This window comes from Dermacentor albipictus, unplaced genomic scaffold, assembly GCF_038994185.2.
Source record: "Dermacentor albipictus isolate Rhodes 1998 colony unplaced genomic scaffold, USDA_Dalb.pri_finalv2 scaffold_34, whole genome shotgun sequence".
NCBI classification, from domain to species: domain Eukaryota; kingdom Metazoa; phylum Arthropoda; class Arachnida; order Ixodida; family Ixodidae; genus Dermacentor; species Dermacentor albipictus.
Genome location: NW_027225588.1, coordinates 586781 through 606934, shown reverse-complemented (window position 1 = coordinate 606934; position 20154 = coordinate 586781). Strand labels below are relative to the sequence as shown.

Here is a 20154-nt window from a genome sequence, read left to right as displayed (position 1 = left end):
ATCCAACAGGTGCTTAACCATACTCACAGACTCATAAGCAGCATGCCGCAACTACCTACACGGCAGAATCAGCCACAGCGCGCTCCGTATCCTCCGCTCAAGTGGCAAAACCGTCGACAACCAGGCCAAACACACGATAGTTTGGGTGCCGGGACATACCGACATTACGGGAAATCAGGAGGCCGATAGGATAGCTCGAGGGCACGCAACAAACCGAGCATCCAACAATCCCGACCCCGCTGAGGAACCCGAGCCGGTAGCCTAAAGCTATTCAGAGATGCTAAACTACTACCGAGGGATCAGACGAAAATACCCGCCCCCTCACAAACAACTAAATAGAGAAGACGCCGTAGCATGGCGACAGCTACAAACGGGAACATTCCCGTGCCTAAACATGCTAAGCAAGATCTACCCCACGCAGTATGAGAGCAGGTGCCCATGGTATGGAGACAAACCAACCCTATACCATACCACATGGGCTTGCCAGAAAACAGACGGGCTAGCCATAATAAAAAACCGGAGTGCGGAACACTGGGAGAGGATGCTATCCTGCGACATCCTGAAAGTCCAACAACGACTAGTAAGGCGTGCACGCAGGGCAGCTACGCTCAGCGGAGCCCTGGACTAGGTGAACCGACCCTGAAGAGAAGATGAAAGACTCCATCCGAAGCCGCAAAAATCATTCTGAAATAGAGCAAATAAACGTTTTTCATCATCGTCATCATCATCATCATCATCGGTAGCACTCTTGTCTGCTCGGTACCAGACACGATTTGCATATTCAAACCCATAGACGGGGCCTAACTTAGCCTAATGTACTCAACGAAAATATGAACATTACGTATGCGAAAAGAAAAGAACATTCAAGAACCCAAATAATGCTGCGCAACATTGAAAACACAGGGTACAGCCATCTGTTTGTAAACCTTCTTTGGGAGACAAGCAGGTTTCTTTTTTTGCTTTCTTTCTTTCTTTAGCCGGTATGATGCACGCCGCTACTCATTCAGAAGGCAGAGTGCATTAGCCAACTCAAACACGGCCCAACTCAAACACGGCCGCAGTAGGGCGGAATACGCCTTCACCGAAATCATCCTAAGCAAACAACGGAAAGGCAGCCTGTTCATCGCCAACATCTACAGTAACCCCAAGCACCAAACACAAAAATTCAAGACCCTACTACACACAGCCAGCACCCAAGCCAGAGACAACACGTTGCTGATCGGAGGGAACTTCAACGCCGCCCATCGAGCGTGGAGTTATGTGAAGGACACGGCCAAGGGACGGGACTTATTACAGGATACCCTCGACCACAACTGTGTCCTAATCACGGACCCCGAGCATCCTACCCGCATCGGCAACTCCGTAGCACGAGACACCACACCAGACATTACATTCATCAAAAATGACAACACGGGCAAAGTAACATGGCACAGCACGGGCGTCGACCTGGGCAGTGACCACTACATCCTCGAAATTACGATACCAACCAATTACGGAGCAATACCATTATACACAAGTGGACGGACTGGGATGAATTCCGTAAGGGGCGCCTCACCACAGCACAAGACATCACAGAGATCGAAACGTGGACGGCGGAGCTCCGCGATGCAGTGCGCTCAGCCACAAAGTTCACAGAAACAGACGAAAGCGTCATCATCATGGACAGCCGCCTCGCCCATCTGATATTGGCCAAACATTCGATACAGGCGCGTTGGAACCAGCACCGGCTGAATCGCTAAGTGAGGAAGAAGGTGGCTGACTTAAACAGGGCCATTGAATAACATTGCACGCTCCTGTGCCATCAAAAGTGGAACGAAATCTGCAACCGAGCTGACAGGTAGCTGCATCGCAGTTGTACATGGAATCTATTTCGGCATATCCTAGACGAAACAAAGACCAGGGCCCAAACAATGAAACGTTCCTTTCCTTCGAGCGCTTCCTAACCTTACGTGAGGCCTCCTTACAGCGAAGGACCAATGGAGGAAGTAAGCGTACTCTGATAGCTCCCTTCACCCGTTCTCATGTAAGGAGCGGTTGCCGTATGCCTGGGTTCGAGGCTATCTCTTAAAATCTTTACGCGAACAGCAGTATTCTATAAAAAAATGTTGTATCGTCGCACAATCTTTAAATTCAAGAGATAATATAGAGAAGCGGGGAAGCTTTCTTCTAGTTTTGTTTACTACAGTTAAAAAATTAGCGCATTACAGTGCAAAACTTGATGTACTCCATCAACGATGGCCCGCCGGCGTCGTGCAACGCCTAGCAACGCCTAGCAACGCTTTCATGCCGCACGCGTGACTGAAACGAACATGCCTGGCATGACGTGCCATGCTTGCGCTTATCCGCAGGTGGGCGACAGCGCGCATGCGCAAGCAAACGTCACGTGGTTAAGCAGTGAGGTAAAGCACTCGTTCAGGGCCAGGAGCGGCGTAAAGCCGCATGAAGGTAGCTTTGGAGCTACCTTATGCTGAGGAAGCACCAAGAAAGCCTTCACCGAGGGCCCCTCGGTAAGGAAGCTTTCAGAGTGACAGAAGGTAGCCTCACCGCAAGGGAGGCTTCCTTACTGAGGTAAGGAAGATTTCATTGTTTGGCCCCATGTCATACCAGCGCGACCGCTTGGCCCGCCTCATGCACACCATCACACAACAACAAGGAAAAGACGCTGTTATCAGGAGTCTGGAAGCCATGTATCTGCCAGACACGCCAACGGAAACCCACCCGCCGTACGGGGGACTGCCCAATGCGTGGCTCGACCGAGACATTACCATATCAGACGTACGGGTAGCGCTGCACGAGCTCAACAACCGCTCAGCAGCCGGCCCAGATCTCGTTACAAACAAGATGCTACGCAACCTGGACGATGCTTCGATAGAGGCCCTAACCCATTACTTCAATGAAGTACGGCATTCGGGTAAGCTCCCCCGACAGTGGAAAACGGCAAAAACGATCCTGATTCTGAAACCAGGCAAACCACTGGACATCGGCAACCTGCGTCCCATTTCGCTGACGTCCTGCGTGGGCAAGGTGCTGGAGCACCTGGCGGAAAACCGGTGGCAGGAATACCTAGAAAAGGAAAGCCTCTATCCTGACACGATGATCGGCTTTCGGCGCAGACTCAGCCCACAAGATGCCACGTTACAACTCAAACAATAAATCATCGACAACAAGACAAAAGACAGCAAAGTTATTCTGGGTCTCGATTTACAAAGTGCATTCGACAAAGTCAAACACTCAGCCATATTAGCACAAGTATCAAGACTCAACATGGGGATAACGAGCTACAATTATATTCAAGACTTCTTGACCAACCGCATTGTGGAACGGCACGCCGGAGACCTCAAGCTCCCCGAACACAAGCTCGGCAGTACAGGTACTCCGCAGGGTTCGGTCATCTCGCCGTTGCTCTTTAACCTCGTCATGATCGGGGTAGCGAGGGCAGTAGCGGGGACCGGCGTCCGGCATACGATCTACGCCGACGACATTACCCTGTGGGCGGCTGGTGGCACCGACGGCAGCATCGAGCAAGAGCTGTAAGCGGCGGTTACCGCCATCGAGCAGCACCTTGACGGCACAGGCATAATGTGCTCGCCCGCCAAATCCGAGCTGTTCGTCCTCAAACCGCTTCGACCGGGATGGAAGCGCGCTCCCCTTCGGGAGTGTGACCCCATCAAGATTGTGACTGCATCGGGGCAACGCATCCCCTAAGATCCCAAGATCAGGATTCTGGGCCTGCTGCTCAACAAGAGCGGCCGCAACGACGAGACCATCAACAAGCTTACCACCAAGGCAATGCACGCCATCCGGCTCATACACCGAGTGAGTCTCTACACGACGGGCGGGCATGCGTGAAGACAGTCTTGTACTCCTCGTCCAGTAGTTCGTGATCAATGACATCACCTAAGTTGCGGCCTACCACAACTGGCACGTCACTGACAGGACGCAGATCAACACGCTGATCAACACGCTGATCAGATGGGCTTACAAGACGGCGCTGGGTTTAATGGAAACCACGAGTACGGCTCGGCTCTTGCAGCTAGGTGTCCATAACCTCCTAGAAGAAATAGCAGAGGCGCAACGCACCGCGCAATACAAGCGCCTCTCTACCACCAAGACGGGCCGCAGTATACTGGCGTCCCTGTGTTACAACCCCCAAGCTCCCAGCGGGCAACCGTGTGAGATCACAAATGAGACGCGGGCCCACATTTACGTGGACCCCATCCCGAAGAACACGCACCCAGAGTACAAACAAGAACGGCGGCAGGCGCGGGCCAAGGCCCTCACCGAACAACACGCCCAAGACCCGCAAGCCCGGTACGTGGACGCCGCGGAATACAAGCGGGAAGGCTTCGCGGCAGTGGTCGTTGCGGCGGCTACCGGCACGAAGACAACGGCAGCGAGTGTGCGGTGCACGAACACCACAGACGCTGAGGAGGTTGCCATCGTTCTGGCGATCACCGAGGCCGAGTGTCGCACCGTGCTCAGTGACTCGAGGAACGCCGTGCGCAACTTTGCCAAGGGGCGAATATTCGCGCCGGCGGCCGCCATCATCGGCAAGCTCCAACTTCAAGACCGCGGCAGCACCGTCCGTATCAAGTGGTTCCCGGCGCACGCCGGCGAGTGTGCATCCTCACCGAACCACAACGAGACGGCCTATTCGGCGGCGCGCGCGCTTACTTTCCGCGCCCCCGAGAGTGACCGTTCCGTGTGGTGGTTCGAAACCAAGGACAGATTGACTAGTTATGCCGAAGTAACCAAGTGTTACCGCTTAGCTCGACGGACAATGCCGCCTCCCCACCCGGCACTCAGTCGGGAGGAGGCCGCAATCCTAAGACAAATACAGACCGCGTCACTCCTCGCCCCCGCAATGCTGCACGTGCTTCACGCAGAGCTCTATCCGAGTGGGCTGTGCGGTGTCTGTGCAGCGGGTCCGGCGGACCAATGGCACATCATGCGGGACTGTGCCAGGTTCCCGACAGCAGCTACCTCCAGGACTTACCCACCCGAACTTCAATGTGCACTGCAGTCTGCAAACAAGGACTCACAACTATGGGCTGTCCAGCAAGCCCGGGGTGCGCTCGAAAAGCACAAGCCTCATGGCTCACTACAAACGGGCCCAACTGGTCTAGTGCAGAGTAGGGTAAACCCCGGGTCGACGCTTGGCCAGCGTCACGACGCGTTAAACCATCGTTTGCTGACACTTTATTAAAGTTATCCCTATCCTAAGGAATGTTAGATATTTACCCATTTCGTTAATTACATGAACCAACCTTTATAGCACACGTTGTTTCCAAACAGCAGAATTTTTCCGCCACTTCCGATGCACTTCAATCACAACGTGACATCAGTCTTAACGAGCCTTTTGAATGGATGCATATGCACGGATTCAGCAAGGGCTGTGATTGAGCACCAGATGTTCCGGAATGCGTTACCCCTAATCAAATGCATAGGCAGGCCCGCTGAAGACCTCACAATTGGCACAAAGTTCACTAGTGTAGATTGGGCGCCAGCACAACAGAAACCTCATGACAGGAACTCGTTTCTCTGCAGTAAATAGGAGAGACGCTGCCGCATCATGATGGCAGCGATCACATTACTAGCTATACGTAATATAGCGGTAAGTAGCACAAAAATTAGAACGACGAGAAGAACGTGCCGTAATGGATACCCCCGTGCTCCGTTACTATTACACTCTGCTAAGTAAGAGGAGGAACTGAGTTTTTGATGCCTTCGACCTGAGGTTACACTCCCACCGAACGCCATAGAACAATGGTGACAGCGCCTTTAGGACTCTCAGGAAAAACGCCCCCCTGCCCAAACTACGAGAACTTGCGGAGAGCAGTTGACACAGTACTTATGCTTCGGATAGGCACTACGATTCTAAAAAAAAAAAGAGCCGTACAATGCTACGCTTTCCTCTAGAGCCCACCTGAACCACTGACGCAAGTGGCCTTCCAGCACGGGTTTCAAAGTGTTTGTTTTAATTCTGTCCTCTACTATGCGCAATCTTAACAATTTAGAACAAACACATTGACGTTAGCGGATTTGAGGTAAAGGCGAACAAGGGACTGACGAAGCGTCAAAGCTGCTTCCTCCAGGTGACAAAACACTCAGCGAGGCAAAAAAAAGAAAGAAAGAAAGAACTGAGAGGAAGAAAGAAGGCAAATCATACATTGTGGAGTGTGGTCTAGATTCGCTGACGTTGTCTAGCACGCGAGCGTCATCGTCTTCTGTACTGTCCTACAGAAGACGATGACGCTCGCTGATATCGCGCGGACTGGCTTGCATCTTGTATGCCAGTGAATGCTTTGTAAATATCCTGTAAAATATTTAAACCTCTCTTCTACGCGTAATATTCTGGTAGAGGCTGTGGACTCTCCAAGACGCACGACGAATTTACGCAACGGGCGCTTTTGGCTGCATCGGCAATGCGAGCTCAAGGCAAGAATGCTTCAGGCACATTGCAACCCATGCCCACAGTCATCGAGAAACAACCACGTGATCAAGAAACATTTTCTGGCACGGATAATACCGACGTTCAAGATTGGCTTCAACTATACGAACGGATGAGCGCGAGCAATCACTGGGACCAGGCCGTCATGCTCGCTCACCTGATCTTATACCACGTGGGAACGGCACGCGTCTGGTTTGAGACCCACGAAGAGGAACTCACCTGCTGAGACTCATGCAAACGAAAGATCACCATTTTGTTTGGACAGCCTGTTGGCCGCTGGCACGCCATGCAGAAAGACCTTATGTGCCGAGTTAAGACTTGCACTGAGTCGTATGTGACCTATATTCAGGAGGTGCTTGCGCTCTGTCGCAAGGTTGACGACAAGATGCAGGAAGCTGAAAAGGTCGCTATATCCCCAAAGGAATCGCGGACGACGCGCTTACTCTCCTCGTCGTCAATAACTCTTCGACGGTGCATGACATCATTGCTGAATGCCGCTGCTTCGAAGAAACCAAAAGCCGTCGCAATGCCCGCCACTTTTCTCGCCTTCCTAACATGGCTGCAACATATAGCTGCGAGAACCTCCGAGTCCCACCCATCCCGGCTGCATCCGACAGTATTGTGCGCATCGTCCACCGGAAGGTTGAAGCTGCCTCTACCGTTCCTCCCCAGGTTGGCGCCCCAGATGATTCCCACGCAACAATATCCCTGATCCAGACAGTTGTACGGCAGGAATTGTCCAACGTCGGACTCGAGTACCTGTGCCCAGCCAATAAACGAGACTACCGCTCACACGGCGTACCGGATCTACCACAAATTCGTACGCTCATCCTGACAGACCTATCTGCTTCTACTGTGGACGCGTTGGACATATTTTCCACCCTTGTCGCAGTTCTTAGAGCTCGCAGCCTTGGCCGAGCTTTGTAAATATCAGGCGCCCTCCTGGTAGTCCCCGCCCGCATACACACATCGAGAAACACCGTTCCACCATTCACTGCCCGCACGACCAAACCGTTCCCCTTCGCCACACCCACGTCTCTGCTCGTTGCTCTCCGTATGCTTATTACTCCCGCCGCTCCTGGGAAAACTAACGGACGCCGCTCCGAGAGGTGAGCATGTCATGAAGACCCGACTTATAATTCCTCTGCTTAAATTGCCTGGCTATCACAACCTGATCAACGTGGACGTGGCCAGTAAACCTGTGATAGCACTGATGGGCACAGGAACACACATATTGCTTAATAACTCAAACCGCCGTGCGCACTAAACAAAGTCCCAACACCTGCCCCGCTCGCTGTCGTCCGCGTCCCCGACGGTGGAACTCCAGCTGTCACTGGGATGTGTGCCGCCCTTCTCAATGTAGGCGGACGCCATACTTCTGTCTTGTTTTACGTCTCGGAGCAGTGAAAACAGGAAATCGTCTTAGGCCTTGATTTTCTGTCGGCACATTCGACCTTTATTGACTGCATGCTCTGCGGGTGTCTAACTCGCCCTACCATATGCCGTTGGCCCTCCTGGTACTACGGCAAATGCACTATGTTCCGCCGATAACGTTCGCCTACCTAACAGAGCTGTGACCTATATTGCCGTTTCAATTGATCCACCAATTGCCGACGTGATTACATCGTGTTGCCCAACGCCACTATCCTCCTGTGACAGAACGTCGCATTTCCACAGACGGTCGTCAGTATAAAAGACGATGTCACCTGTTTTGCTTTGGCAAATTTAGGCCTCTGCGCTCAAGGACTACCTCAGGGCATATCTCTTGGAACCTTGGCCCCTTTTGCGACTATACCCTATTTCTGACCTAACTGGTGATACTGCGTCTTCGGCCTCTGCTGTTCAGGCCCTATAACCCGATTAGTAGAACCATTCAGGAAACTAATCACTCCTGACCTTCCGACCCACCATGCGGACGTACTTTGTTGCCTTTTCGCCTGGTACCAGGATATGTTTTATCTAGATGACCGTTCATTCGGTCAAACGCCTTTTGTGAAACATCAGATAAACACCGGCGACACCACCCCGATTCACTGGTTCATGGAGATCAGTCCGTGCCTAGAATTAAATATATCAGCCCATCATTGAAGCAACACAGCTGGATCGGATCAAAGGTACTAAACCTTGAAGTGCGTTCAGCGTAGCTATTGTTCCTTTTCTTTTTTTCGTGAGCGAAGCTTTCTTTTGCTCTCCCCATCACTTCGTTTGAACGGCTGCTTGGCCGAGTAAACGGGGCCAATCGCGGAGACAGAACTATGAAAACTGGCCCGATCCTGATACCATTGTACCTGATAAGTGTCAACATCATTCGTGGCCCGGGCCGGCCCTGAGGGCAGTTGCATCATCACAGCACTCGCACGTCTCGTAGCATGTAAACAATAAAGCTACCCAGCAAGTGTCCCCAGCATCGTATCTCAGCATCTACACTTAGAAGTTATCGTTTGACTTTAACAATCATCATTCTGCCTAATTGTCTTTTTTATCCTATATACCCGACATTAGAAACTAACTATGCAATTGCGTTACTAAAACACGAAAACAGTAAGTCTACCGCGTAATCTACGATTTTAGCGAAAGTATAACGCTGCAGTATCGCTTTTAAAACGGTTTCTATCACCTCTCTTTTATAACGCTGGAGTATCACTTTTAAAATAGTTTTTTACCAACTCTCTTGTTTTTGGGCCCTACTTACCGCTTATCTAGTTTTGCGGGATTTGTTATCATGTCACACGCTCACAGAAAACAAAGCGAGGACCTGATATAGAGTTGTCTCGCAACATCTTGTTCTCTGCCTTACTTTAGACATTCGAGCACTTGAGGAGGAGTACTACAGCAGAGTTAAATTTCGGGCTACAGTCTTCTAGGAGGCTTGAAATTCGGACGCAACAACAATTTCTTTTCTGGCTAGATGTTGCGGCGGCGCGCAGCGAGATAGAGCAAGGCGCTTAAAGCAGGACTGGCGCTCATAACCAGCCCAATGCAGCTCAAGTTCACATCAGTGGTCTTCCTCTGCCCAGTTTGCCTCTTTCTCTGTGCACATCTATCTGGTTGCATGTCGCCGTTCTTGGACGCTCCGCCACCGTCGTCTTTGCGCATCGTGTCCGACTTAAGAAAGAAGTGTTTGCGCGCGTGCAGTGCGGACCCCGTGTGGCGTATGGCGGCGGCAGGCTGCTTGGGCCACCTGCTGCGTGTGACCCGGGGCCAGCTGCGCCGCATGCTCCCGTTTAGCGCCACGATACTCATGTTCTGCACCGCCACGCTACTTTCGCGGGACCCAGCTGGCGTGAGTCACTGTCTATGTGCGTGCGCGCGTGAATTCGTGTTTTTTTATACGCCTGGCTAATGAGCGAATTAAAGCATATTGTCACGTGTGTATTACAGGCGCATGTTGCCAAGCCATCCAAGGGAGCTATGTAATGTATTGCGTTTCCTACAATAACTACTAGAGGGAACTGTGGCGCTACCCACCGTGGTTGCTTAGTAGCTTTGGTGTTGCCCTGCTAAGCGCGAGGTCACAGCAGCCGCATTTCTATAGGGCGGGGGGTCAAAATTAATCCGGTGTCCCCCACTACGGCGTGGCTCATATTCAGATCGTTGTTTTGGCACGCAAACCTCTTAGTGTATTTCATGTTTATTCTGGCGCATCAATCGTGAAGCCACCATGGTACTCATTATTACATGGATTTGTCTTATCTTCGTGCTTGTGGATTTTAACGTTCTTGCGGCTTTCTTTATTACGCTTTATCGGCCTTGAATGAGCCACTTATACTTTTCGAAGTGCAGAATATTGCGAACACACACAATCACTATTAATTGCAGCGATTCAGGCTGTACAGGTGGCCGAATCGAAACGCGCCAAGCGTCTAAACGAGCCATGCCTTGGCCTCGCGAAATTCATATGGGCGTTCTATGTCGCTTTTCGGTGCATGCGTCCCTGGCGTATTGGTTTCAGTATCGGGCATCTGTGCTATAGAGGAGGTGTGTTCGAATTCGGCCGTCAGAGAAATTTCATAATGTTAATTTCGTTATTCATTACACAGTACTATGTTGAAAACAAAGGATTTGCAAAGACATGAAGCCCCTTGAAGGCAGAAGGACGAAGCTTAGGCAGATCCATGTAGAGTCACAATCAATTTGAAGGTGATTGCGCGAGCATCGACCGGCGGGCCTTCCAAGCAGCACAGCGGCCGATTTCGGAACTGCGAAGATAAAGATCGCGCTGCCTTCTTCCCCTTTTATGCTCTTCCAGGCTGCACCCGTCACCCCCATGACAGACTCACATTTTTGTGTTTGTTTCCGTTTCATGGCAATGATGTGCGTGCGCCGCTGCCTCACGCATATCTTGGCCAACAATGACGCCTCTGTGCAAAACACGACACGCGCTGTGTACCGCTGCCTGTTTCTTGCTGCATAAAAAATAACGAAAAGCTGCAAGTTGCTAGATGGGAGTGACAGCTGATCAGGGAACAGCAAGAGAGAGAGGGGGAACCTATGCGATGTTTCCCTTGCGAGTGACGGTAACGACGTAACGTTGCGCTGCTCCTAGTTTCGGTCGCCGCTCGAGCGATCACCTTCAAATTGATCGCGACTGTACTCTCCATCATTCGCATGCTCTCTTAATCACTCCGCTTGCAACTCGCGTAGACACTAGTGCCAGAACGTATTTGATCGAACTTGTGCCCAGTGGGCGGATAGTGGGGCTAGTTTTGGTATCGGCAAATAAACCGTCGCCATGACATTGGTAGCCAAAGGAAAATTATTTGTAGAAATAAAATGGGTTTGCGGCTGTTTTTGTTTTTTTTTAGCATCCCATATCTTTACTTAGCCGCTTCATTTGCTTCATTCTTTCCGCCAACGGATGGCTCTTTCACTCTTATCGCTTCGGTTGCCATTCTCTTCGTCTGCTTTCTATGCACGTGCAACTTTTTTCGTGTTCTCTCCAGTTAAAAACTTTCTGTGCCTTCGAATGCTCCGGCAATGTCGGAAAAACTGAGGAAAGGATACGAGGCTTGCTATTCGGCTGTGTGATGTGGCAACTCGACGAGCAACGCAAGCGCGAAATTTTTTCGTTTCCCAGTGGACGAGAGGTAAGCACACGTCTGCAGTCATTATGAATAAACAAGCGCTGCGCTTATCTAAGCAGCAATAGGACGATACGAAAGATCTTCCGTGCTTGTTTTCAAGTGATTTTTTTTTTTGGTTTGGCGTGGCGCCTTTTTCTGTGGTGTGGTAAGAAACTGAAGCTTTTTGGCCGATTGATGCAAGGTGACGCGCAGACGATAAGTTCGCTTCGGTATATGTTAACCGTTGCTGTTAATTTTTTCCCCGAGTAGAAAACTTGCAATTTATATCGGCCGAAGGTATTTGAATGCTTGATGCACAAACTGGAGATCATTCCCGTGACCAGGTTTTTGTTATTACAGTACCACATCTGAATGGCCATGAACACGGCAGAAGTAAACAAAAATTAATTACGTAGCAGTCACCGGTTGCGTTTTGAATTACAAGAAGTTCGAGTTCCTTATGTGACGTAATAGGCTCGCTTCATTTTTCGACCTGTGCCTACAAGGGCAGAATTTTTAGTCGCTTCTTCGTATTTTATACTTCAGATTTGATATATGGCGCAGTTACGTTAAATGGGGAGTCCTGGAGGGAATGACATGGGAGCAGATGTACAATGGCTACGGCCTCTGCTCGAACTACTTCACAAGGGACTACGCCACCCGGTCGTGGTCGGCTGTGCCCACTGTTGGAATGGAAGAGCGGTCCCTGATCGATGAAGGTAAAAAAAGGAAGGCATGGAGAAGGATATCGAGCGGACATTCGCTTAGAGCCCAGCGGCCGAATTGACTGTAGCTCACCAAACGGATGGGGTAACTCCATGCGGTTTTGGTTTTGGGCGCGCGAGATATGAACACTAGCTGGCTGTTCTGTCCCTCTGGGCGATCCCTCCGTTAGCAACCAGTTTGTTGCATTTGTAGGCGATCCCACTGCAAGCGACCTGTCACTCGAAGCTCCACCGACATTCCTTATTGGGTAGTGGGACGTTAGCGGCGAGCTGCAGGCCTCCGGTAGACCATGGCGACCGAGCAAGGGCGAGGCGACGTTTTTCTAGTGCGAAACTTGCACTGTTTTATTCCAAGGTAGTTGAAAGAAAATAAGAAGAGAATGAAGCATCAAGTATCAAGATGAAGTACATGGTATACAATTCGGAGCCCCTTAAAGAGGCTCTGCTACAATCGTGTGGGCGGGATCTTGCTTGCGTCAATGACACGTGACAGGCACAGAGAGAAGGCCCTTCCTCCTGCAATACCAGGCACGGGAAGGAGAAGTCGATCCTCTTTTCGACGAATCTGAGAGCAGCGGAAGAGTGAATGACCTCTCCGGCGCTCGTGGGCTCCGGCGCAGGGGCAGAGTGCGGAGACGAGGTAAGCACACCCGATGCCACGACCATGAGAGGAGCGGAAGAGTGAATGACCTCTCCGGCGCTCGTGGGCTCCGGCGCAGGGGTAGAGTGCGGGGACGAGGTAAGCACACCCGATGCCACGACCATGAGAGGAGCGGAAGAGTGAATGACCTCTCCGGCGCTCGTGGGCTCCGGCCCAGGGGTAGAGTGCGGAGACGAGGTAAGCACACCCGATGCCACGACCATGAGAGGAGCGCAAGAGTGAATGACCTCTCCGGCGCTCGTGGGCTCCGGCGCAGGGGTAGAGTGCGGAGACGAGGTAAGCACACCCGATGCCACGACCATGAGAGGAGCGGAAGAGTGAATGACCTCTCCGGCGCTCGTGGGCTCCGGCGCAGGGGTAGAGTGCGGAGACGAGGTAAGCACACCCGATGCCACGACCATGAGAGGAGCGGAAGAGTGAATGACCTCTCCGGCGCTCGTGGGCTCCGGCGCAGGGGTAGAGTGCGGGGACGAGGTAAGCACACCCGATGCCACGACCATGAGAGGAGCGGAAGAGTGAATGACCTCTCCGGCGCTCGTGGGCTCCGGCGCAGGGGTAGAGTGCGGAGACGAGGTAAGCACACCCGATGCCACGACCATGAGAGGAGCGGAAGAGTGAATGACCTCTCCGGCGCTCGTGGGCTCCGGCGCAGGGGTAGAGTGCGGAGACGAGGTAAGCACACCCGATGCCACGACCATGAGAGGAGCGGAAGAGTGAATGACCTCTCCGGCGCTCGTGGGCTCCGGCGCAGGGGTAGAGTGCGGGGACGAGGTAAGCACACCCGATGCCACGACCATGAGAGGAGCGGAAGAGTGAATGACCTCTCCGGCGCTCGTGGGCTCCGGCGCACGGGTAGAGTGCGGGGACGAGGTAGACACACCCGATGCCACGACCATGAGAAGGTAAGGAGGGTGAGGTATGGCCCATGGCGTCCGGCCATACCTAACAGACTCTCCGGCGGGGGAGGAAGATCCCAACATGTAGGGGCCAGCAGCCGCTGTACGAGGGATCGGCGTATCGGTTCAGGATTCTCCTTAGAGGTCACGAACCTTTTGTTCGTAGCAGGCAGATTCCGGGGAGTGGTCAGCCGTCCTCGTGGCGCTCTTGTGACATTTCTCCCTTGTCCGGTCTGGTGAAGATGGTCTTGCAAGCAGGTCTTGCCATTTTTTGTCTCCTGCGTGGGCAAGCAAACACCACAGAACACTGCCGGACCCACAACCACAAAGCAGCGAGCACAAGGCCACTCTCCCCCAAGACACACCCGGCTTTTAACAAAAAAGAAAACCCGCTACACCATTCCCATTTCCTACGCGCGTCCTCCGCCCCTTAACACTAAAAACAGCCATTTCTTGAGAGCGTTAAGATGTTGTTATTAAAATCAGCTAACAATCGGCTTCCCTTCGGAAAAACATATGAATGCACGAAAAACTTGCCACGGAAACCCGGAAGAGCATGAGGGTTTCGATACTCTAGGGCCAAGGACTTAAACCGTCGGCATTGCCGTTAAGCTGACCCTTCTTGAACCAGCGATATAGCAACTAGCTTCTGCACCACCCAAACCACACGAACCGCATGTTTCCAACCTATCGCAGTGGCGTACTTATCGCACGTATTAGTGCCACTGAACAGTCTGGCCATCTTCACAAGTACGTAATCACAAGCGCGCAAGCCTTGTGGTCACTATTCAGAACGCGTACTTGCGTCCTAGGCAAATTTTTCATTACGCCTACTCACGTTTCTTCCGTTAGTCCCTAAAGGACACGTAGCTTAAATGAGCAACTGAAATTGCGTAACTCACGCACTCCACAGAACCCTTAACAAATTGCGTCTGCTAATAATTCGTTCTATGCACGCTCACTAGAGAAGTCAGAATACTGCTGCCCTCAAAACACACGAGCAACACAGTCATAATTCTGCTTCTATCCGTCCACACAGCACAGACGCTAAAGGAACTAAAAACGCTTCTCGGTGCAAACCATGCACCCACTGAAAACTTACGCAGTTAACCTTAGACAATAAAAAAAGCATAAACAGACGAAGGTTAACTAAACACACACGCGTTACCATAGGCCTCTCAACGATAACCTTGACACTCAGGTTATTTACACACAAAATTTGAAAGCCTGTCTACTTATTAATGAACACCTCGCGATACTACATGTTTACAAAAAACCGCGTCTTTCAAATCTCGAGCTGCTCTAACAAAACACAAATAGAGCTCATGCCTTACATATTGAAAGAAGCTCTAGTCTCAAATCACGAAAATTTCCAAATGTTCAAAAATAAACCAAAACACTTCCTTTCTACGGAAGCTTCCTTGGTTTCCCGTTTCGAACGTTTTTGATTGACCTCTACTTTCAGCCGTACCCGAGGGGGTCGCGGACCGAAAGCTATTCTGGCTACGGAGGAACAACAAAAGGGCTGACTCACTATCAGCTCCCCCAAGACGTTAGAGTCCCCTGCCAATTTGCGTCCTGGCACCTCGCTTTCAGCATGACCTCAATTGACCGCGTCGCTACTCCCCACCTGGTCTCGTCTTGCCACCTTGCGCTTCATTGTAGTGCACACTGAGCTACGAAAAGAACGACGGGACGACGAGGAATTTAATTGCCCCGTGTCCTTTTTCCGCGTCCGTGCAGAACATGCTTCTCGGTCCCCTTTTGACCGGTGGCTCGAACGTGTTTGATGCGTCAACATCGTCCGTGACGACCGCACCTTTCTTTTTGCTGCGCCCTGCCTTTTCGCGCCTGTTGCCGTCTTTGGCTTCGCTACTTTAGCCATCGCATTCCGATCCTTACGGCACTTCTTTCTGCGGCGCTTTCTCTTTGAAGTCTCCTTCATGTCGCCTTCTGGCTTTGCTGTTTTAGCCACCGCCTTCCGATCCTTACGGCGCTTCTTTCTGCGGCGCTTTCTCTTTGAAGTCTTCATCATGTCGCCTTCTGGCTTTGCTGCTTTAGCCACCGCCTTCCGATCCTTACGGCGCTTCTTTCTGCGGCGCTTTCTGTTTGAATGCTCCTTCATGTCGCCTTCTGGCGCCTCGTGCTGGCCGTTACACATCTCATCGGCCCGGATCGGTCTCTTGACCGCACAGTCCGAGTGATTATCATTTAAATCGACTCTATCCTTGCCTCGACTGGCGGACAGCTTAACCGACTCTGTCTCAATGCAGCAGGCTTTACTCGAGCTATGCAACTCGCACTCTTGCGAACTGCCCTCTACTGCATTGTCCAGCTCACGCTGTGTATCGACACACAGCCCGTCGGTTTCGAGCGCTGTCTCACACGCACAGTCCGAATGATTCCTAATTAAATCATCCACCTCAAGGCTACCTAGACTGGCGGAGAGCCGCACCGATCCCTGAACCATGCAGTTGTTCTCACGTGACCTACGGAGCTCGCCATTCCGAGAACTACTCTCAACTGCATCGTCCAGCTGGCACCTCACTTCGGTACGCAGGTCTGACTCGACATGGGTGCTCGTGCCTGTCAAGTCCGCAGTATTATGTACCTCGCTAACGACCTTGCTACCTTGAGATGCTACGCACACGCGCTGTAACTGTGCCAATTTATTCTCAGTTGGCCTAGCTGTCTCTACAGTCCTCTGTTGGCACAGCACCTCGTCGCTCTCATTCTGGCCTTTAAAGGCCTCTGTTGCCAGTAAGGCATCGTTAGCAGCTAGCCCTTTCCGTTCGAGTATGACTCGGCCGTTAATCTCACAGGCAATACTTTTCTCGTCGACTTTTGGCGCAAGTCTGCTAGATACATTCTCATTCTTTTGCTCTGTACTGCCTACAGAATTTTCAGACAGGTGTTGTCTTTGTTCGTTTAACTGCTGCCAATATTGTAGCTTTGTCCTATGCCGCTAACTGTTTCTCGAGATTTTGCCTACGTTCTTCTATTGCCTCACGTGCAGCGCGCTCGCGCTCTTCTTTTTCCTCTAGGTGCTTGCGCTCTTCTTTTTCCTCTAGGCGCTAACGCTCTTCTTTTTCTCTAATGCTCTCGAGGCATTCCGTCAGTTCCTCGTCGTCTGCCCCGGTCGCTTCGATCGCCTCAATGATCTACGGCTTTCTCTTTGATTCGGCAATTTTGAGGCCCAACTCTTTGGCCAAGCTCAACAATTCCGGCTTATTTATTGCCTTCAAGTACATGGCTGCCCTTAGTGTTGCTAAACTTTCACTCTATACAACCTTGACGTACTCAAACTTCCGTCCATGGTTTAAAAAAATCACTCACTGTTATGTATTTTCCAAAATTTACATAAAAGCCAAGTGATATCTCAGTGAAGAAAAGCCATGCACTCAGCATATGCAGTCATGATCAAGACACCTTCTTTCCGAACGTTGTTGCTAGGACGAAGAGGCGACGCTCTCGTAGTTGTCGTCCAAATTGGGGTCTCCAGGATTCCGTATCCCAATCGCTGCCAGCCAGTTTGTTGCATCTCAGGGCGATCCCTCCGTTAAGAACGAGTTTGTTGCATTTGTAGGTGATCTCACTGCAAGCGACCTGTCTCTCCAAGCTCCACCGACATTCCTTATTGGGTAGCGTGGCGTTGTCGGCGAGCTGCAGGCCTCCGGTAGACCATGGTGACCGAGCAAGGGCGAGACGACGTTTTTCTAGTGCGAAACTTGCACTGTTTTATTCCAAGGTAGTTGAAAGAAAATAAGAAGAGAATGAAGCATCAAGTATCAAGATGAAGTACATGGTATACAATTCGGAGCCCCTTAAATAGGCTCTGCTACACTCGTGTGGGCGGGATCTTGCTTGCGTCGATGACACGTGACAGGCACAGAGAGAAGGCCCCTCCTCCTGCAATACCAGGCACGGGAAGAAGAAGTCGATCCTCTTTTCGATGAATCTGAGAGGAGCGGAAGAGTGAATGACCTCTCCGGCGCTCGTGGGCTCCGGCGCAGGGGTAGAGTGCGGAGACGAGGTAAGCACACCCGATGCCACGACCATGAGAGGAGCGGAAGAGTGAATGACCTCTCCGGCGCTCGTGGGCTCCGGCGCAGGGGTAGAGTGCGGAGATGAGGTAGGCACACCCGATGCCACGACCATGAGAGGAGCGGAAGAGTGAATGACCTCTCCGGCGCTCGTGGGCTCCGGCGCAGGGGTAGAGTGCGGGGACGAGGTAGGCACACCCGATGCCTCGACCATGAGAGGAGCAGAAAAGTGAATGACCTCTCCGGCGCTCGTGGGCTCCGGCGCAGGGGTAGAGTGCAGGGACGAGGTAGGCACACCCGATGCCTCGACCATGAGAGGAGCAGAAAAGTGAATGACCTCTCCGGCGCTCGTGGGCTCCGGCGCAGGGGTAGAGTGCGGGGACGAGGTAGGCACACCCGATGCCTCGACCATGAGAGGAGCGGAAGAGTGAATGACCTCTCCGGCGCTCGTGGGCTCCGGCGCAGGGGTAGAGTGCGGAGACGAGGTAAGCACACCCGATGCCACGACCATGAGAGGAGCGGAAGAGTGAATGACCTCTCCGGCGCTCGTGGGCTCCGGCGCAGGGGTAGAGTGCGGGGACGAGGTAGGCACACCCGATGCCTCGACCATGAGAGGAGCAGAAATGTGAATGACCTCTCCGGCGCTCGTGGGCTCCGGCGCAGGGGTAGAGTGCAGGGACGAGGTAGGCACACCCGATGCCTCGACCATGAGAGGAGCAGAAAAGTGAATGACCTCTCCGGCGCTCGTGGGCTCCGGCGCAGGGGTAGAGTGCAGGGACGAGGTAGGCACACCCGATGCCTCGACCATGAGAGGAGCAGAAAAGTGAATGACCTCTCCGGCGCTCGTGGGCTCCGGCGCAGGGGTAGAGTGCGGGGACGAGGTAGGCACACCCGATGCCTCGACCATGAGAGGAGCGGAAGAGTGAATGACCTCTCCGGCGCTCGTGGGCTCCGGCGCAGGGGTAGAGTGCGGAGACGAGGTAAGCACACCCGATGCCACGACCATGAGAGGAGCGGAAGAGTGAATGACCTCTCCGGCGCTCGTGGGCTCCGGCGCAGGGGTAGAGTGCGGGGACGAGGTAGGCACACCCGATGCCTCGACCATGAGAGGAGCAGAAATGTGAATGACCTCTCCGGCGCTCGTGGGCTCCGGCGCAGGGGTAGAGTGCGGGGACGAGGTAGGCACACCCGATGCCTCGACCATGAGAGGAGCAGAAAAGTGAATGACCTCTCCGGCGCTCGTGGGCTCCGGCGCAGGGGTAGAGTGCAGGGACGAGGTAGGCACACCCGATGCCTCGACCATGAGAGGAGCAGAAAAGTGAATGACCTCTCCGGCGCTCGTGGGCTCCGGCGCAGGGGTAGAGTGCGGGGACGAGGTAGGCACACCCGATGCCTCGACCATGAGAGGAGCGGAAGAGTGAATGACCTCTCCGGCGCTCGTGGGCTCCGGCGCAGGGGTAGAGTGCGGGGACGAGGTAGGCACACCCGATGCCTCGACCATGAGAGGAGCGGAAGAGTGAATGACCTCTCCGGCGCTCGTGGGCTCCGGCGCAGGGGTAGAGTGCGGGGACGAGGTAGGCACACCCGATGCCTCGACCATGAGAGGAGCAGAAAAGTGAATGACCTCTCCGGCGCTCGTGGGCTCCGGCGCAGGGGTAGAGTGCGGGGACGAGGTAGGCACACCCGATGCCTCGACCATGAGAGGAGCGGAAGAGTGAATGACCTCTCCGGCGCTCGTGGGCTCCGGCGCAGGGGTAGAGTGCGGGGACGAGGTAGGCACACCCGATGCCTCGACCATGAGAGGAGCGGAAGAGTGAATGACCTCTCCGGCGCTCGTGGGCTCCGGCGCAGGGGTAGAGTGCGGGGACGAGGTAGGCACACCCGATGCCTCGACCATGAGAGGAGCGGAAGAGTGAATGACCTCTCCGGCGCTCGTGGGCTCCGGCGCAGGGGTAGAGTGCGGGGACGAGGTAGGCACACCCGATGCCTCGACCATGAGAGGAGCAGAAATGTGAATGACCTCTCCGGCGCTCGTGGGCTCCGGCGCAGGGGTAGAGTGCGGGGACGAGGTAGGCACACCCGATGCCTCGACCATGAGAGGAGCAGAAAAGTGAATGACCTCTCCGGCGCTCGTGGGCTCCGGCGCAGGGGTAGAGTGCGGGGACGAGGTAGGCACACCCGATGCCTCGACCATGAGAGGAGCGGAAGAGTGAATGACCTCTCCGGCGCTCGTGGGCTCCGGCGCAGGGGTAGAGTGCGGGGACGAGGTAGGCACACCCGATGCCTCGACCATGAGAGGAGCGGAAGAGTGAATG

At 53.1% G+C, this 20154-nt stretch overlaps 1 protein-coding gene across 3 annotated transcripts in view; it reads left to right on the top strand.

The window, feature by feature from the left end:
• Positions 1 to 20154, top strand: part of LOC135921225 (uncharacterized transporter YutK-like) — a 251210-nt gene that overhangs the window by 42863 nt on the left and 188193 nt on the right. For all 3 annotated transcript variants that reach the window (XM_065455539.1, XM_070529860.1, XM_065455538.1), the window contains exon 3: positions 9587 to 9734. In XM_065455539.1, the coding sequence (XP_065311611.1) occupies positions 9587 to 9734 (148 nt within the window). The remainder of the gene's footprint in view (positions 1 to 9586; positions 9735 to 20154) is intronic.